Source organism: Macrotis lagotis, chromosome 1 (genome assembly GCF_037893015.1).
Source record: "Macrotis lagotis isolate mMagLag1 chromosome 1, bilby.v1.9.chrom.fasta, whole genome shotgun sequence".
NCBI lineage: Eukaryota > Metazoa > Chordata > Mammalia > Peramelemorphia > Peramelidae > Macrotis > Macrotis lagotis.
In genome coordinates, this window is record NC_133658.1 from 323,375,751 (window position 1) to 323,393,044 (window position 17,294).

General features: G+C 37.4%; 2 protein-coding genes across 7 annotated transcripts in view; one reads left to right on the forward strand and one right to left on the reverse strand.

Annotated features, from left to right (window-relative positions):
* RALGPS1 (Ral GEF with PH domain and SH3 binding motif 1) overlaps window positions 1-17,294 on the reverse strand; it is a 749,724-nt gene that overhangs the window by 390,915 nt on the left and 341,515 nt on the right. The window lies entirely within an intron of this gene.
* The window catches only part of ANGPTL2 (angiopoietin like 2), a 57,599-nt gene that overhangs the window by 36,058 nt on the left and 4,247 nt on the right, over window positions 1-17,294 (forward strand). Inside the window, exons 4-5 of the mRNA XM_074211538.1 lie at window positions 10,168-10,361; window positions 16,608-16,878. Of these exons, the coding sequence (XP_074067639.1) occupies window positions 10,168-10,361; window positions 16,608-16,878 (465 nt within the window). The remainder of the gene's footprint in view (window positions 1-10,167; window positions 10,362-16,607; window positions 16,879-17,294) is intronic.

The window sequence follows — 17,294 nt, forward strand, 5'->3', positions numbered from 1 at the left end:
CCTATTTTAGAAAGAACAACAACAACCCTAAGCACATTTGGATAAGGTCAGCCGAGATGGTGAGGGGATTGGAACCCAGGCCATATAAGAATTGGTTGAATGGAGACTATTTATCCTGAAGAAGATAATAAAAAGAAGTTTGTGGGGAGAAAAAGGAGGAAGAAATACAATGATCATTAGTTTTGATTATTTTAACTATTGTCATATGGAAAAAAGGATTGGAAGATTTATTCTCCTTAGTCCTAAAGGCCAGAACTAAGAGCAATGGATTAAAAATTGAAAAAAAATACAAATTTTAGCTAAATATAAGGAAAAGAAAATAATCCCTAAATAGTTATATTTGGCTAAAAGTGGGATGGGCTTTGTTAAGACATAAAAACTATGCCAAAAATGCAAAATTCTTTCCTCACTGGAGATTTTCATCTAATGTCTGGATGAACATTTATCAAGTATCTTTTTGAAGGAGCTCTCATTCAGTTCTGGGTTGTGGAAAGTCAATTCCCTTTTAACTCTGAGATTCTGTGATTTAATGAAGTTGAAGCTTTTGCTCAGTTTGCTTTGATACTTGGGGTGATATGTGATTTCTGTAGTGTGGATACCCTTTTGCGGATCTATAATTGGGCACACCTCATTCTATGACATCTTTATTAATTTTCCCTATAAATCATACAGAGAGAATCTACCCCACTCCCTAGAGGCTTATCCTTCCCCCCTTTTTTTAAATTCTGGAAGGTATTAGTGTTACCAGTTGGATTGACTATTGATTCTTCATTCTCATCATCTTGTTCAGTGAACCTTTTCTTCTGGTCAGATGCCTGTAGTTTTCTAGCTTCCATCAATCCATCCATCCATTAAATCAATCCCAATTTCATAAGTGGGAATCGACTTCATTCCCTCATATGGTGAAAAAATTGTATTGTAAATTTAAATATGAGAAAGGTCAAAGAGTTGGATTTTATTCTAGCAATAAGCAATTTATTTTTATAATTTCATATTTGTTTTCCAGTTTTTTTTAGCCTGAAATTCCTCTTTTTTAATTTAAAAATGTCTTTCACTACAGCTTAGATTAAAACATCTTGCTTTAATGGAAAGATAATATAGGAATTCAAGTATCTACCCATAAGCCTGACTCTATCATTTAGGATCTTGGGTGCATCATTTTGACTTTCTACCACTTATTTCCTTCCATTGTAAAATATGAGAGCTGGACTAAATGATATTGGATGTCTAGCTCTAAATCCCATAATCCTGAGATTCAGAAAATTGTTACTATTGGGATTGGTTGGACATATACCACAGGCTTTACCAAGAGCTCTTTTCTTTCTAAGAACAAATAGAATTCTAATGAATCTGTGAAATCAAAACATATCAAAGACCTTAAAATACCTTAGTTTTTCAAAAAGTATAATGTGAATGCCAGCAAACAAAGAATTATCAATGTATATGAAATTATATATGGATATATACAATATATGTACACATACATATGCATATTATTTAAAAGACTTGTAATTTCATTGTTATCAGGGACTCATAATGAAGAAACCTTCTCTATCAATGTAATTTGGCATCTTGAGAGTTTCCTAGATCATCGAGAAATGAAATGACTTGCCCAAAGTCACTTAGCCAGTAGGAATCAAAAGAACTAGATTGTAGTCCAGTTCTCTATTCACTATTCCATTATGCTCCGCTCCCCCTTCTTGCTCCTCCACTACATACATGCACACATATTCACAAACAGACACATACTAATGAAGAATAATTGTACTATATGTGATGGATCTGTGTATCACATCTAATTATCTATCTCAGAGTTGGAAGAGACCTTAAGAATTATTTAGCACAGGGAGTCTGTAAATAGTTTGCAGTATGGGGATGTTGTGAACTTAGATGGAGAGAAGTGGGGGGGGCAAGAGTGGGGAAAGGTAAATCACCTTTATTTCAATAAATTGGTTTCCTTTATAGTGCTACATATTTTATTTTTTTCATTTAAGACATCATTCTAAGAAGGGATTCATAGGTTTCACCAGGCTGACAAAGGAGTCCATGACATAAAAAAGCTCAACCTCCTTTCATAAATGAGGTCTAAATTGAGATCCAAAGATGGAATATGATTTGCTCGTGATTACCAGTTGGGAAGTGAAGGACCTGAGAAACTCGATCCAAGTTTTCTACCTTCATGCTGTGTGTGCCTTCTTCCATACAATTAAGTCTCTCTCCTGCCTCCTGTAGATTTTTGGAGGTCTGGGTTCTTCATTAGTTTTTGTGGCCAAAATGTATTTTTTCATACAGAAGCTAAAATAAACCCTGAAACTCCAGATCATAAATTTAGAGCTAGAAGGAACTCCAAAGACCATCTAGTTCAACTACTTCATTTTACAGATGAGGAAATTGAGTTTCAGAAAGGCTAAGTAACTTGCCCAGGGTTACACTATTAGTATGTGTTAGAGGCAGGGTTTGAACCCAGGTTGTTCTGGCTACTGCTACTACCAACATCACTACCATTACCACCACAACCACCACCACCACCACTACCATTACCACACCACACCATAGCACTGCAGCTGCTGCTGCTGCTGCTACTACTACTACTACTACTACTCAACCCACCATACCACATTTCCTTGCTTCACCAATACCAACTTAGAAGGTGTGAGTTTCTGTGATCAAAAATATCAGTCATGCCCCGGTGATTGATCTGGTAGTGATAGGTCTCTCCCAACATAGCTTGGTCTTTGGATAAAATAGATAATGTTGTCTATTTATGGGCTCATACTTTCAACTCGGTGGAACTAGAAGGGTTTATATCATTTAGCCTGGCCCCTGAGTCCAGGGTACCACCACACCATACTGAAGCATTAAGGGAGGCCAGGATTAGAGGGAGCAGTAATTGCCATAATAAAAATAAAATCCATAAGCAACAGAAATCCTCTCAAAGCCAATATGCTAAAGCTGTAGAAGGCTCACTCAAAAGCCTGTGGATGTCTAGACCATTAACATTTTTAAGTTGGTCATCCACATTTACATTTTACACGGTTGTAAAAATCCCACAGGGCTAGAGCAGGAATCAGAAAGACCAAAGGAGTCTTGTTTAGCAAATTTTTTCACTTACTTTCCTACCCTTCAGAAGCCCAAATAAAAACCAAGTTTAACTGAAGAGCTCAAAGCACATCTTGTGGTCTGAGCAGTAACAGTAAGAGGGAGCTGAGGACTCAGAAGGGACATGCTTTTCTTTCCCCTAGGCCTGGCAGTATTTTTGCTAAAGCAAAGTAAATATGATTGAATTGAGTGTTGAGGGGCTCAGAAAGGAAGAAGAGGCCAACTCTCTCCTTGCTTAACATATTATAATAAATGGAAAAGAAAGAGGGCTCTATCATCAGGATTTGGGCACAACAAGACCAGGGGGCTACCCAGAGAAGGAGAAATTGGCCTCTCTGGGGGCCAGGACTCACTCAGAGTCTGGCACTAGGGGGTGGAAAACAAGCAAGTTCACTTTTTCTCCCCCTCTGAACTGAAGGAATGGATGGTTTGGAGGGAGACAGTTTTCAGGGAGGATGTAGAATGTAGAAATATTTGGACCAAGAAGATACAGTTTTTCATATATTACCTTTAAGGTTCCTAAGATCCTAATCATTTTTGTCAAGAGGGCAGGTGCTTCCCCTCCCCCATGCCCAAATACTGCTCTCCCCCTAGATTAACCTGAGGTCCAAAGATAGATTTCAGAGTATTTGTTAACCATGCTGAAATTTAGTATTTCCTACAATTATTTAAAAACATTTTGCTGAGAAGAGGTCCATGGACTTCAATAGACTGCCAAAGGAGTTCATGACACAAAGGAGGTTAAAAACTCTTGCTCTAGAAACCCCCAAAACAACCCTGTGGATACCAAGGGAATACTCCCTTGAGACCTCTGTCCAATTCCCATGGGCTCTTGTTAAAGAGGTTTGTTTTTTTTCCCCCTTCAGATTCTACACTAGATGCTTCATAAGTAAATCTAAAAGGGGTAGGTAAAACTCAAAGATTTGCCTACCAAATCAGTCATCACCAGAATTAGAGATTTGAGTTTAGCACTAGACAGGATCTCAAGAACAGTGCTGTCTAAGGGAAACAATCCCAGATATGGAGTTAGGAGTCCTGAGTTTGACATCAGTCTCTGATTCTTAACTGGCTGTTTGACAGTGGATAAATCACTTTATGCCTCTGGGCCTTAATTTCTTCATCAATGAAATGAGCATGATAATACTTACGTTGCTTGTGCCTCCCCAGGCTCCTGGGATCACAGAGTTAGGACTAGAAAACATTTCTGTTCCTCACCCTCATTTTCCAGATACTGAAACTGAGTTATTCTAAGGAAAGTGTTTGTGTAATCCTTAAACAGTAAATACATGGTAAACCATTTCTCTCATGTAGTTCAACTCATTCAGTTTACAGATTAAGAGAATGAAGTCTAAAGAAGTAAAATAATGTGACAACCCTCACCCCATACCTTTTAAAAAAATGAAACTCAATTGTTCAATCAGGTTTTTATTTATGAGGACTGAATTCTTGCCCAACTTAAATTCCACACCCTCTAGGAAGCTTTCCCTGATCTCTCCTTAATTACTACCTAGGAATAACCTTTCCCTTTTGGAGTTCATACAAAACTTTGTTTTGCCCTTGATATATTCTTTAAAAAAATACAAAACAATACAAAGCTAAACAAACAAAGCCAACTAGATAAATGATTACATTTATGTGGGAAATTTGTAATGAGGAACTTATTCTACCAATATTGATATGTAACAGTTCAAATTAAGAGTCATAGGAAGTTGCCTGGGGACATTGAGAGGTTAGATGACTTGCCCAGGTCTCACAACCTGTACATATCAGAACATTAGAAAAACATTTTCATATCTCCTAAGGCCATTTCTTTATCTCCTACTCCACAAGGCTTTTCATGGGGAATGGTGAATGAGTGTCTAGACAATATGAGCAATTTGCTAGGTAAATCTAATTCACTTATATAATTTTGCATACCATAGTATAAATATCTCTCAATTTGTAATGTAGTATACAATGGGTTGTAAAGAAGCCAGACTGGTCATGTGGAAACAATGAGAGTTAAATGACTGGCAGTCTGTATTATAGTGGTATCATCATGAGCTTAGGAGAAGAAAGAAGACCTTTAGTACACTGAATAGATCTTTTGGCAAACTAATAGGAACTGATTGGCAAGAGTTGCAGAGGCTGATCAGGAATGGCTGGGTGGATCTTGATACAGATCATCGATCCATTTGAGTCCTGAGTATGAGGTGCATATTCTTGTGGCCAAAAATATTTCAATTTTTAAAAATTTCCCTTCTAAACTTCAAGACAGTGAGAAGTTCTTCTTATAAAACCTTTGTATCTTTCCTGGTATCTAGTCAAAGAGCCTTGTAAACTACATACATTTAAATTAATTCCTTATTTTACCAATCCTCTAAAAGTTCCAAACTAACTATAAAGGACATATGAAGATACTATTTACATGCAGAGAACTGATAAATTCAAGTGTATATACATATATATGTGTGTGTATAATGGTTTTATGGATATAGCATTATCCATACACATATATCTATTTGGTCTAATAGTAGTTATCTCTAAGGAAGGGGGTAGAGAAGAAAGGAAAAAAAGATATGTACATGATAATTTTGTTGTATATTTTAAATGAATTGCAAATTGTGCATAGTTGATTTACAATTTCATGTCTAATCATCTTTGTTACTCTATATTATGGAAATGCTTGTTTTCTTCCATAAATTAAAAATTAATATTAATTAGGGAAGATGAAGGGGATACAAATGATCAAGGACACTTTCAGAATTGCAAATAAGAACTCAATTAAGTTGCTAATTGACCAGGATCACCTTTAATAAATCCCACTATATCATGACATTTTAATCCAACCTGTGACTGGAGAATATAACCAAGTGCCTGCATTCAAAGCCCCCATAGTTAGTAATGTCAGGGAAAGTTCCATTATATTCAGAGTCAAGCCTATGTCCCATCTAGCAATGGTGGATACATTTCCTTTCAGGTTATATCATAATTGTCCTTAGAATCTAAATATAGTCTTAATACAGCTAGCCTTCAAATATCCGTGTGAAAAAGCAAATGTCTGGGCTGTCGGCTTAGGCTTCTCCTTCCATTATCATTCTGTATGCCAGTGTTATTGTTGGCAAAAGACTCAGTTCTAAATTACCCTCTAGAAGGCAAGCCAAAGTCAGCGCTGGCGGGGCTATTTGGAGTTTTCCAAAGGAAAAGGTTTGCCTACTGCACATTTTAAATTCTGCTTCATTAACAAAATTTGACTGCAGGTTTTTTAAAAATTATTTCAACATTTCTTCATGATCTTAAAAACTCCACTGAATTTCTGTTCAATTAATATACTTTCAAGTAAACACCTCTTACTAATCTAGCCTTATGCCTGCCTGCAATTCCATGGCAAATATTCCAGCAACTTCAAATATGTTATATCCTTTTTTTTGAAAAACAAAAACAAAAACAAGGTGCTTTTTCACCGAATCACAGATACTCAGTGATCGAGTATTATGTTCCCCAAAACAGAAATCCCCTCCAGAACGTTGCTGGCAAGTGGCCATCCAATCTTTTCCTAAAGACTTCTAGAGATAAGACCCTGTAATCTTCTGGAGCAAACCATTTCACTTTTGGACAACTGTTGATGTTAGGAATCTTTGTGTTTTATCAAAACAGCTTTCATCCATGACTCCTAGTTCTGACCTTGGGAGCCAACCAGATCATGTCTGGTTTGTCTACATGACAGTCCTCCAGATACTTAAAAACAATTACCATCCCTTCCCCTTAAATTTTCTTTTCTCTAGGTTAAACATAACAAAAATAATAATGTTTATAAAACATTAAAGTTTGTAAAACACTTTATGAATAAATATTATGTCATTTTTATCTTCAAAACAGCCCAGGGAAATAGGTGCTTTTTATATGTCCACTTTATAGATGAGGAAAATGAAGCAGGCAGAGGTTAAGTCACATGCCCAGAGTTAGTAACTAAAGACAGATTTGAACTTAAATCTTCCGGACTTCAGGCCATCCAGATGCCAGTCCCTCCAGTTCTTGTAGGGCACATTTTCAGCCTTCTGCCCATCTTGGCTACTTTCTTCAAAATAAGTTTTGGTTTGTCAATGTCATTTATAAAACATGGTATTCGAAACCAAAAATAGCTCTCCAGATAAGGTCTTATAGGAGCAGAGTAGGAACTATCACATTTGTTTTATCAAGCATGCTATTTCTATTAATGTAGACTAACAGATCATAATAACTTTTGTTGGCTGTGATGAAATGGAAGTGTGTCATTAGTCAGAATCAAAGAATTCAATTCAGCAGAGCATTGGGCTAGGCACTAGAAAATGACATTTAGGTAAGGCATTGCTCTTACCCACAGGGAGCAAGTTTAGTAGTGAGGAATAAGACAACAACATTAACAATTCATAGTAGGCTTTAAATAAATATTTTCTTCCCTTCCCCAAGACCCAAAGACATCAGTGAATTACAAACCAAAGTGCTATGTGAGTGTTAGATGAGATCCAATGGAAAGATTGCAGCACCATTTCAGCTTTGGTGTATTCCATAAATGGGAGATTTATTATTCATGGGGGTAATATTCAAGAAGGGCTCTCTAAAAGAGATGTCATTTGAGTTGGACTTTAAAGGATGGGCAGTAATTCAACAGAGAATGAGGGGGAAGGCATTCCATGCCTAGGGAATAATGTGAGCTAAGGCAGGAAGATAGAAACACACAGGGAATGTTTGGGAATCAGGACAGTCCAGTGGGTTTAGAGGGGAGCAACATGAAAAAAATCTGGAGAAATGTGTGTATGGAGTAGGGTGATTGCCTGATTGTAGTGGGGGTTGAATGTTAAAAAAAGGAGACTTAACTTTACTCAGTAGGAAATTGAGAGTCATTGAAGTTTTTGAGCTAAAGATAAACATTACCAGATCTCTATGTAAGGACATTTATTATAGCAAAATGGATTGAAAAAGGAGAGGAAACAGAAACAGCTATTTTAAGAAATATTAAAATATTTCAGATCTTTAATAATGATGATCTGTACCTGCGTAGAAGCAACATTTGTGGATTAGATACAATAGGAAGAAAACAACCAGGAAGAAGGGAGTGGCACATGAAGAAAACAACCAGGAGAGAGGAAATGAGTGGGGAAGCAGTAGTGTATGAATAGTCTGTGCAGTTGCAGTTGGGTCTAGAGAGGGGGACAGCCTGTTGCCACTCCAGATTCCCTCTCCTCTGTCCACTTGTGACCTCATTTTGCCCAACTCTCATTGCTAGGGGGTGGAAGATCCAGTGGACCACAAGACAGAGAGAATGGACTCTGGACTGCCATTAGAAGGAAATGCATAATCCTCATCATGCTGGAACATGGGGAAGACCTAGCTGCCTGGTTCTAGTTATAATTATGGATTTTAACAGTGGAATTTGAGAGAAGTGGATGGGTATATGAGATGTTGTGTAAGTAGAAGAGATAGGAGAAGGTGGGGAAAGGAAGAGTCAAAAATAACTGTGAAGTGGAGAACATGAAGGACTGAATGAATAGGGTGCCATGGACAGGAAAAAATGGCATCATAAAGAAGAGTTCTTTTGGAGCAGAACTGGCTTTATTTTTGTCTTTACCCAATACCTGGAACATAGTAGATGCTTAATGAATTGAACTGAGCAAACAAAAATAATAAACTTAGTTTTGGAAAAATTGAGATCATATTTATAATAATTGATTTTCTGAAGGGAAAACCACAAATCTTTTCATTTAACAAAAATTTCTCCAATATAAAACTATTTGTATGGGGATGACTTGCAGTTTTTTTGGAGGAGGGTTTTTGAAATCATTTTCTCCATAGTATTTTTGACATCATAATACTAACATCTTCTGCCTGGTATACCTGCAACACCTAGTTTCACTTGCCTTTAGTGCCATAAAATGGTAGTGGAGTCATCCCACATTTATACTTTTAAACTTATGCCACATCCTCACCACTAACTTCTATTTCCTATGGCAGAACTCATTGGATTCTCTCCCACAATGAGCACAAAATGGGAAGATTCTTCTCTTGACAGTAACTCATTTAAGATATCTTCTGTTATCCATTTCTTAGAATTTATTATAAGGAAGATAGAAAACAAGAATTGGGATCATGGGACAGAAAAGTCAATATTGTCTGCTGACATTTTGTAAGGAAATGACAACCTCCTTGCCATGTTTCCTATACCATTAGATCCTGGGAAGGCAGCCAGAGTCAGCCAATGAAGTGCATTAAAGTACAGGCCATGAGAAGTGCCAAATAAGTAAACAGATGAAGAGATTGGGGGTATGAAATAAGACTAAAACCAAAGGGAACTTCTGGAGAGAATTTTACTAGGAATAATAATAGCATTTATAGAGCTCTATAATGTGTACAAAATGTTTCATTAGGACAATGACTATGTATACTATGAAAGGTAGAAAAACTAATGAGTGAGTGGAAAATGAATGAAAAAGCACAGATACTATGCAAAGTGCTAGGGATACAAATATAAATATGAAATAATTCCTCAAGATTAAATTCTAGTTGGGAATTGGAGGGTGGGAGGAAGGAGACAAGTAACAAATAAATGGGAGTAACAGCTAAGGAAGGGAGTGTCTGGGGAATTACAAGGATGATAGGTAGAGCCGTGGGACAGGAATAATATTAATATGACTTTTAAGCCTGGAGTAGAAGGTGGACATCAAGGAAGAGGGTGCCTTCATGGTGGCAAGGTGAATGGCAGTATGGAATGTAAAGCACAGTCTTTTCTGTGATCTGAGGTCAAATAAATTGGTTGAATTAGTATTCATTTAGTGAACAATCAAGACAGCTTGATCAGGGTAGAAGTTCCAGGATAGGATTAACTCAAGTAACTTAAGGCATTTTTTCAGGTGGCTGAGTCTAGAGGTATTGCTCTAGGTTCTACTTATAGAATATATACCTGATTTCTCTGAAGCTACGCACTCTGGCCTGTTTTATAGATCAGCACAAACTAGGTAGCTCCAGGGAGAGTTTCTGTCGGGACTGTCAAGTTAGTGGCAGTTATGATCCTCGGTCACTCTGTGATAGACCAGCATATTTGTGTTCATACAGGTCCATGGAGAGACTGTCTTCAAGCACTGGAGGATGGCCATGACACCAGTTCCATCTACCTTGTGAAGCCTGAAAATACAAATCGGCTCATGCAGGTTTGGTGTGACCAGAGACATGACCCTGGGGGCTGGACCGTTATACAGAGAAGACTTGATGGATCTGTCAACTTTTTCCGAAATTGGGAGACTTATAAGGTAAGAGCCAGTGACATTCATCTTTTTTGTCTCACTGTCATCTTCAACATCAAATATGAGATCATAAAAAAGCCCTTCACATCCCTGGCCCTTTTAGTACTTTCCCAGTTTTCTTAAACTTTTCTCCCATAACAGTGCATCTACTGACTGTGCCTTTTCATTGGCTATTCTCTATACTCAGAATGTTCTCTCTCTAATTGTCTCTGTCTCCTGGCTTCTCTAACTTCCTTCAAGACTGAGCTCAAATTCCACCTGATATAAGAGACCTGCCCTGGTCTCTTCTCCAATCACATACACTAATTAGCTCCTTTTTAATTTCTCTGTATCCTGGAAATAGCTTATATTTCCTAGTCATTTACATGTCTTCCTCCATTATATGGTGAACTCTTTGGAATAGGGATTATTTACACTTTTCCTTGTATCCTCAAAGTGCTTTAAAAATGCTTTTGACTTAACTTGATAAAAACCCCATTAAGTCTACTGATTTTGGAGGAAGAACTTTTCATTGAAAGAAGTACATTATCTGTTTAGAAAAAAAAAAACAACTTGCTTTGTTAAATGTTACCTGCAGAAATATTCTCAAAATAACTAAGATATAGATCTGAGGAGGCTTATGATAGTATTATTTCTAAAAACACTTTCCACTAGGAACTATCTTATTCTTATTGAACCTCTTGAATCATTCATGGAAGGTCAGAGTCACTAAGTCTTTGTCCTTATAAGTCTCATAGAATTTATTCTTATTTATAGGAAATATCTTTACCCCCAATATTGGAATTGAGAAAAATTTCACTCCCAGCCCAACTTATGGAAGATATTCTCACTTCTATCTTGGGTGTGGAAAATGCCCTTGATCCCTCTCTGGGCATGGAAAAATATCTTCATTTCCATCCCTGTGTGTGAGAAATACGTTCCTTTCTATCCTGGGGTATGGAAAAATATCCTTACTACCAACCTGGGGCATGGAAAATACCCCTTTGATCAACCCTGGCTAGACCAAAAATGCCAGACCTTGTACTTCCATTTCTGAGCTTAGTGAATACTTTTACTTCTAATCCTAGATAATAGTTCACATCTAACCACATGTGTTGGAAACCCCCTTGTTCCTTTCTTGAGTGTGTGAAAGTCCTTTATTCTAAGGTCTCTAGGTAAAGATACACATATAACAACTTCTACCAGAGAAGTTCATACTTTTACCATCTATTCTAGTTACTGAGATTCCCAAGATGCTCCTTCACATACCAGGTTAATCAGATTTGTCACCAGTCAGAGGCTTCTCTCCTCTCTATCACCTCTACTTTCTCAGGTTCACCTAAAGTACTTCTTCTATCTTCCTCCCTTTCTTCTGGAAAATAACTCAGAAACTGACTATAGATGATTATATTCTATTGTCATGATTTCTATAACATTATTTCTTTGTTATAACATAGTATTTTTTTTGCTTAGTACATCAGTTCAGAAGTCTCCCCTATCTTGAAGGGGAAAAAAGTTTTCATTTGATCATGCAGCCCCTCCCTTACCTCCTGATTCCCATCTTTATTTTTCTTTCCATCACCAAAGTTTTTCATCAATGCATATTCCTACTACCTTTAAAGCATGCCACTCTGTCCCTTCATTCTCTTCAATCTGGCTTCCAGAAATTGCTTTCTTGAAGGTTGGCAATGATCCTCACCAAATTCAATGGTCATGCTGCTCTCTTTCTTCTCAATCACTTTCCAAGATTTGGCAGTTGACCATATCCTCCTATTTGAAATTCTCTCTTCCCTCTTGGCTTCTCTTTTATTATGCTAGACTAGTTCTCTTTCAACCTCTTTGACAGTTTCTTCTCCTTTTCCTTTGCTGGCTCTGCTTCTTTCTACTTAACTCTAGGCATCTGTCACAGCTTAGTCATTGACACCCTGCTCCTACATTCTGCCTTCTGCATATTTCTTGTTATCATCTCAAACTCAGCATGTCTAAAGCCAGACTAGTTATCCTGTCCTCCAAATATGCTTCCCTCCCAAATACCCTATCTCACAGAATCATAGGATTATAGTTAGAACCAGAAGGGACCTCATAGAAACCTAAGCTCTTCATTCTCCAGATGAAGAAACTGGGGCAACAAATGTTCTAAATATGGGATTTGAATCTAAATCGTCCATATCTTCTCAGTGCCCCTATCCACTATACTATGATGCCTATCATCTCTATTAGTAAGTATCTTCTTCCCAGTTGCCCAAGACTAAATTAAAATTACAGACTTTAGACAGTCAATTGGAAACCATCTAGTTTAATCCCCTCAATTTACAGAAGAAGAAACCAAGGACACCAAATTTAAGAAGACTTTCCCAGGGATCTGTCACTAGTAAGTTCCAGTAAGCTCGACCTCTTCTAGGCCTCTTTAAACCATGCACGCCTCCTTAGAGTCATACTTATCTCTTCCTTCATCCCTCGTACTCTATATTGCTACCATAACCATCTTACTGCTAGTCTCTCTTCTCCTGACACAACTCCTGGTAGATTCAACTCCCATCCATCATACCATCTGAGTGACTTTGGACAAGTCACTTAATCTCACCTCAGTTTTCTTATTTGTAAAATGAAGAGGTTAGACTTAGATGTTTTCTGAGATTTCTTTCCACTCTAGAGATAGGGATTAATGAGCCACTAGTCAATAAGTATCTAAATAATTACTACCTGTGAGCTCTGACCTTGACAAGGGGGAGGGACACAGAAAGAGGCAACAAAAAAGTCTCTCTGTTCCCCCTTTCTTCCCTAAAAGGAGTTTGTATTCGAATAGAAGATAATATATAAATAAGAGGGTATATATACAATATATGTAGGGAACAGACAGAGGGTAAACCTCTGGGAATCTGTGAAGCACTTGAGCTGAGTACAGAAGGAATCCAGAGAAACCTGGAGGCAGAGGTGAGAATACAGAACATTCCAGGCATGGGACATAGCCAGGGTAGGAGGCATGGAGATAGGAGATGGAATATTGTATCTGAGGATCTGCCAATAGGCCAATGAAGCTGAATTGTAAAATATATGGAGAGGAGGAAAGTATAAGAAGACCACAGGAAGAGGCTATGTTATGAACAGATTTAAATGTCCAAGAGAAGTTTATATTAAATCCTTGAGGTATTAGAGAGCCACTGAAGCTGGTTGAGTAGGGAAGATTACATGGCCAGACCTATTTAAAAAAATTATTCTGGGGGCTGCTAGATGGCACAGTAGATAGAGCACCAGCCCTGGAGTCAGGACTTGAGTTCAAATCCAGCCTCAGAGACTTAATAATATCCTATCTGTGTGACCTTAGACAAGTAACTTAACCCCATTACCTTAAATAAAAATTAAGAAAAAGAAAAACTATAAAAAATTATTCTTGGAGCTAAGAGGAGATAAATTGTTGTGAAAAGAGACCTGAAGCAGAGAGAAAAGTCAAAAGTACAACAGTACAGGCAAGAAGTGATGAGTATCTGGTCTAGGACTATGACTGTGTGGGTAGGGAGAACAGAACATAGATGCTGGAAAGCTAGAAATGAAAAGATCTGTGGGGTCAGTAAGAGTGAGGAATCAGGAGCACTGAGATTACAGGTTGGTGACTGTGAAGATGACAATCAGAACAATCTTTCAAGGAAATTTGTAGTGGAGGGGAACAAGGGAGGGGGCAAATAAAGGGTCTTGGCAAGGAGAAAAGCTACCCTTCTATCTGCATCTTTGACCCCAAGTTCTGTCTTCATTATTTCATTCTCCTGCTTACAAACCCTATTTTTACTATTGGAAGTTAAAAGTCCTCTGCCTACTTATTAATGTCCTATGGGCAGAAGAGCAATAGTCTTGGAGTAAAAAGGTTAAATTTCTATATCGGCTCCTACGCACTGTGGTAATAAGCAAGTCATTTCCCAATGTGCATCTTATTTACCCCATCTGTGAAATGGGGATAATACTCGATACTATCTATCTTACAGATTGTTGAGGGAATATTAAAATGTTTCAAAAGTCTTAGTGCTGTTTTAAGTTATTAAAACTTAAGTTAAATCATTTAAGATTTTTTAGTCTTGAACATGAGCCCTTTGTAGTTTGTTTTCTGTTGTGTTTTCTATTTTGTTTAGCTCTGTTGAATAAAATAAGGTCTCTTTGACAATCCAAAAATAATTTTAAAATTAATCTTAAATGTTGAGTCTTTAATAGCTTAAAATAACATGAAGACTTTTAAGTACTTTGTAAAGCAGAAAGTGCTGCCGAAATAGAATAGTATTCATTATTACCTCTATAATCTTATTGCCCAATTCAAACTTTTAGTTGATGAATCTTCTCATTGTCCCATGAGCAGAATTTCTCTATGCTTTCTATTATGCCTGCTCACTTGCCTAGAATTCCCAGCAAACTCCTTTTGAGCCCATCTCAGAGCCCCACTCTTCCATTAAGCTTTCCCTATTAACTCTAGCACACAATGATTTTCCTCCATCACTGAATGCCAACTCTTTGTAAAGTTGATCCCACAGACAATTTCAAATTTAAAGAACTCATTTTAAGTGATAAAACTGATCTACCCAATTATGATGATATTACACAACATAATTACATTATATATTATATTATTTTACATATAATATATTAACATAACTAAGAATCATTTAAAACTTTAAATTCAAATTTTACTTTGGTGTTTAAAGCACTTCATGTGCATTATCTCATTTGATCCTCAAGGTAATCCTTTAACCCTATTTTAAAAATGAGAAAAATTTTATAGTTGAGTCTGAATTTGGACCCAGGGCTTCCAATCTTCAACTCGAGTGTTCTATTCAGCATAGCACAATGACTCCACCTTAAATTATGGTCTCCTGGAGGGCACGAATGAAGTCATCTATTTTTGTATTTCTTATCCTTGGATGAACATTTTGAGTGTATTCCACATATCATAGATCTCAGAATTGGACACAACCTTGGAGGTCATTTGATCCAACTCTTCCCCAAGTAGGAATCCCTTCCACAATATCCCCAAGAAGTCAGATTCCCTTTAAAGATATTCCAGCAAAGGTGAACTCACTATATCCTAAGTCAGCCTCATTTGACTATAGTTTTAGTGATCCAAAAGACCATATAAGTTACCTAGTCCTACCTTCTCATTACACTGATGATGCAACAGAAACTCAGGATGGTCAAATAACTTTCTCAAAAGCCACACAGGAACAGATTCAGGCTCAGATCCTCTGATTCCAAGTTAGTACTCTACCAGAGCCAGATCTAACAGAAAAACTGATTGTTGAAATTTCAGTGTGAGTATTTACATCTTGAAAACAAGCAAAAACTACAAATCAATGCTTAATTGTTTTGATGACTAAGCTCAAGAAAATAATGAAATGATGATAATGAGGCAAATTAAATTTACAAGTGTGTTATGTGAATGTCCCCTCTCCTATCCCAAGAAAGCTGATTGTTAAACATTCTTCAGCACATCCCTACTTCAGACTCAGGACTTTTTTGATGTATCATGGCATTTCTCCTCCTTTCACTTTTGGGCAGCTCTACTGATCTTCTCTGGATTTGGGAAGTAAATAAATAATTCTCTTTTCCTGGGTATAGAATTACAGTTATCTGAATCTGTCTGAGGGCTAACCTTGAGGCTCCAAGGATTACCATGGAGGGGCAAATGTTGGGTACAAGAGAACTAACTACAGGATCTGGATCCAGTCAGGAAGACCTGAATGTCTGAGTGTGTAATCCTAGGCAAATTATTTAACTCTGTTTGCCTCAGTTTCCTCATCATAAAATAAGCTGGGGAAGGAGCCAGCAAACTACTCAAGTATTTTTGTCAAGAAAACCCCAAATGAAGTCATGAAAAGTTGGAAAAGACTGAGACAATTGAACAATAATAACAAAGTGGGTTATCAGACCTGAGAGTGCCAAGACTAGATTTGACTTTGAAAGTTAAAGTATTAGCAAAGAATGAGGGTGATGACGGAGAGAGGGAAGGGAGAGACTATGTGGGAAAGGAGAGTGGGAAAAGAATAATACATATTCCATTAGTCTTCTTGGCTAAACCTTCTTCAGGCTGCCTGTATGAACTTAACCTATGGTGACAGCTTCAGGGAATTACCTTCAAAAGCAGGAAATCTACTAATTTATTGAAGAGGAAATAAGTCTAAAGTATAAAGACTTTTTTTTTTAACAACAAGCATTGCCAAAGGGCAGGTCAGCCATTTTACCAGATGTGATAGGTCCCCGTGACTACATATGGTAACACTGTCTCTTTCTTTACAGCAAGGATTTGGTAATATTGATGGAGAATATTGGCTGGGTCTAGAGAACATTTATTGGCTCACAAACCAAGCCAACTACAAATTGCTTGTAACAATGGAAGACTGGTCTGGCCGAAAAGTCTTTGCAGAATATGCAAGTTTCCGTCTAGAGCCAGAGAGTGAATACTACAAGTTGAGACTGGGGCGCTATAATGGTAATGCCGGTGACTCCTTCACTTGGCACAACGGGAAGCAGTTCACCACCCTGGATAGAGACCATGACGTCTATGCAGGTATGAGGGTCCTCACAGACAGTACTTCACAACAGCCTTTGGTGGAACCATTTATTTCCATACACAGCTGAACAGTCAATTGTAAAGCCATTAGTCTATCAGTTCAATTTCCTCCTCCACAAAATTAAGAGGTTGGGTTAGGCAAACTATAAGGTTCTTTCCAGCTCTACATTTGCTGATTCCATGATCCTCCTGACTGGGATTATTTTTAGATGCCAGGAAGAGGTAAAGGAACCAGTGCAAGATCATGTTCAGGTAGACATTTATATGAGGGCATGCAGTAGGTACTTGCTGGTGGGTTCCTCTTTTTGAAGAAGGGAAACTATAGAAATACCTCTTCATAAGCAAAGGTGATTAAGGTTACAGTAGCAATGGGAAGAGGAAAACTTGAAATAAATTGCTTTATTTCAGAAACC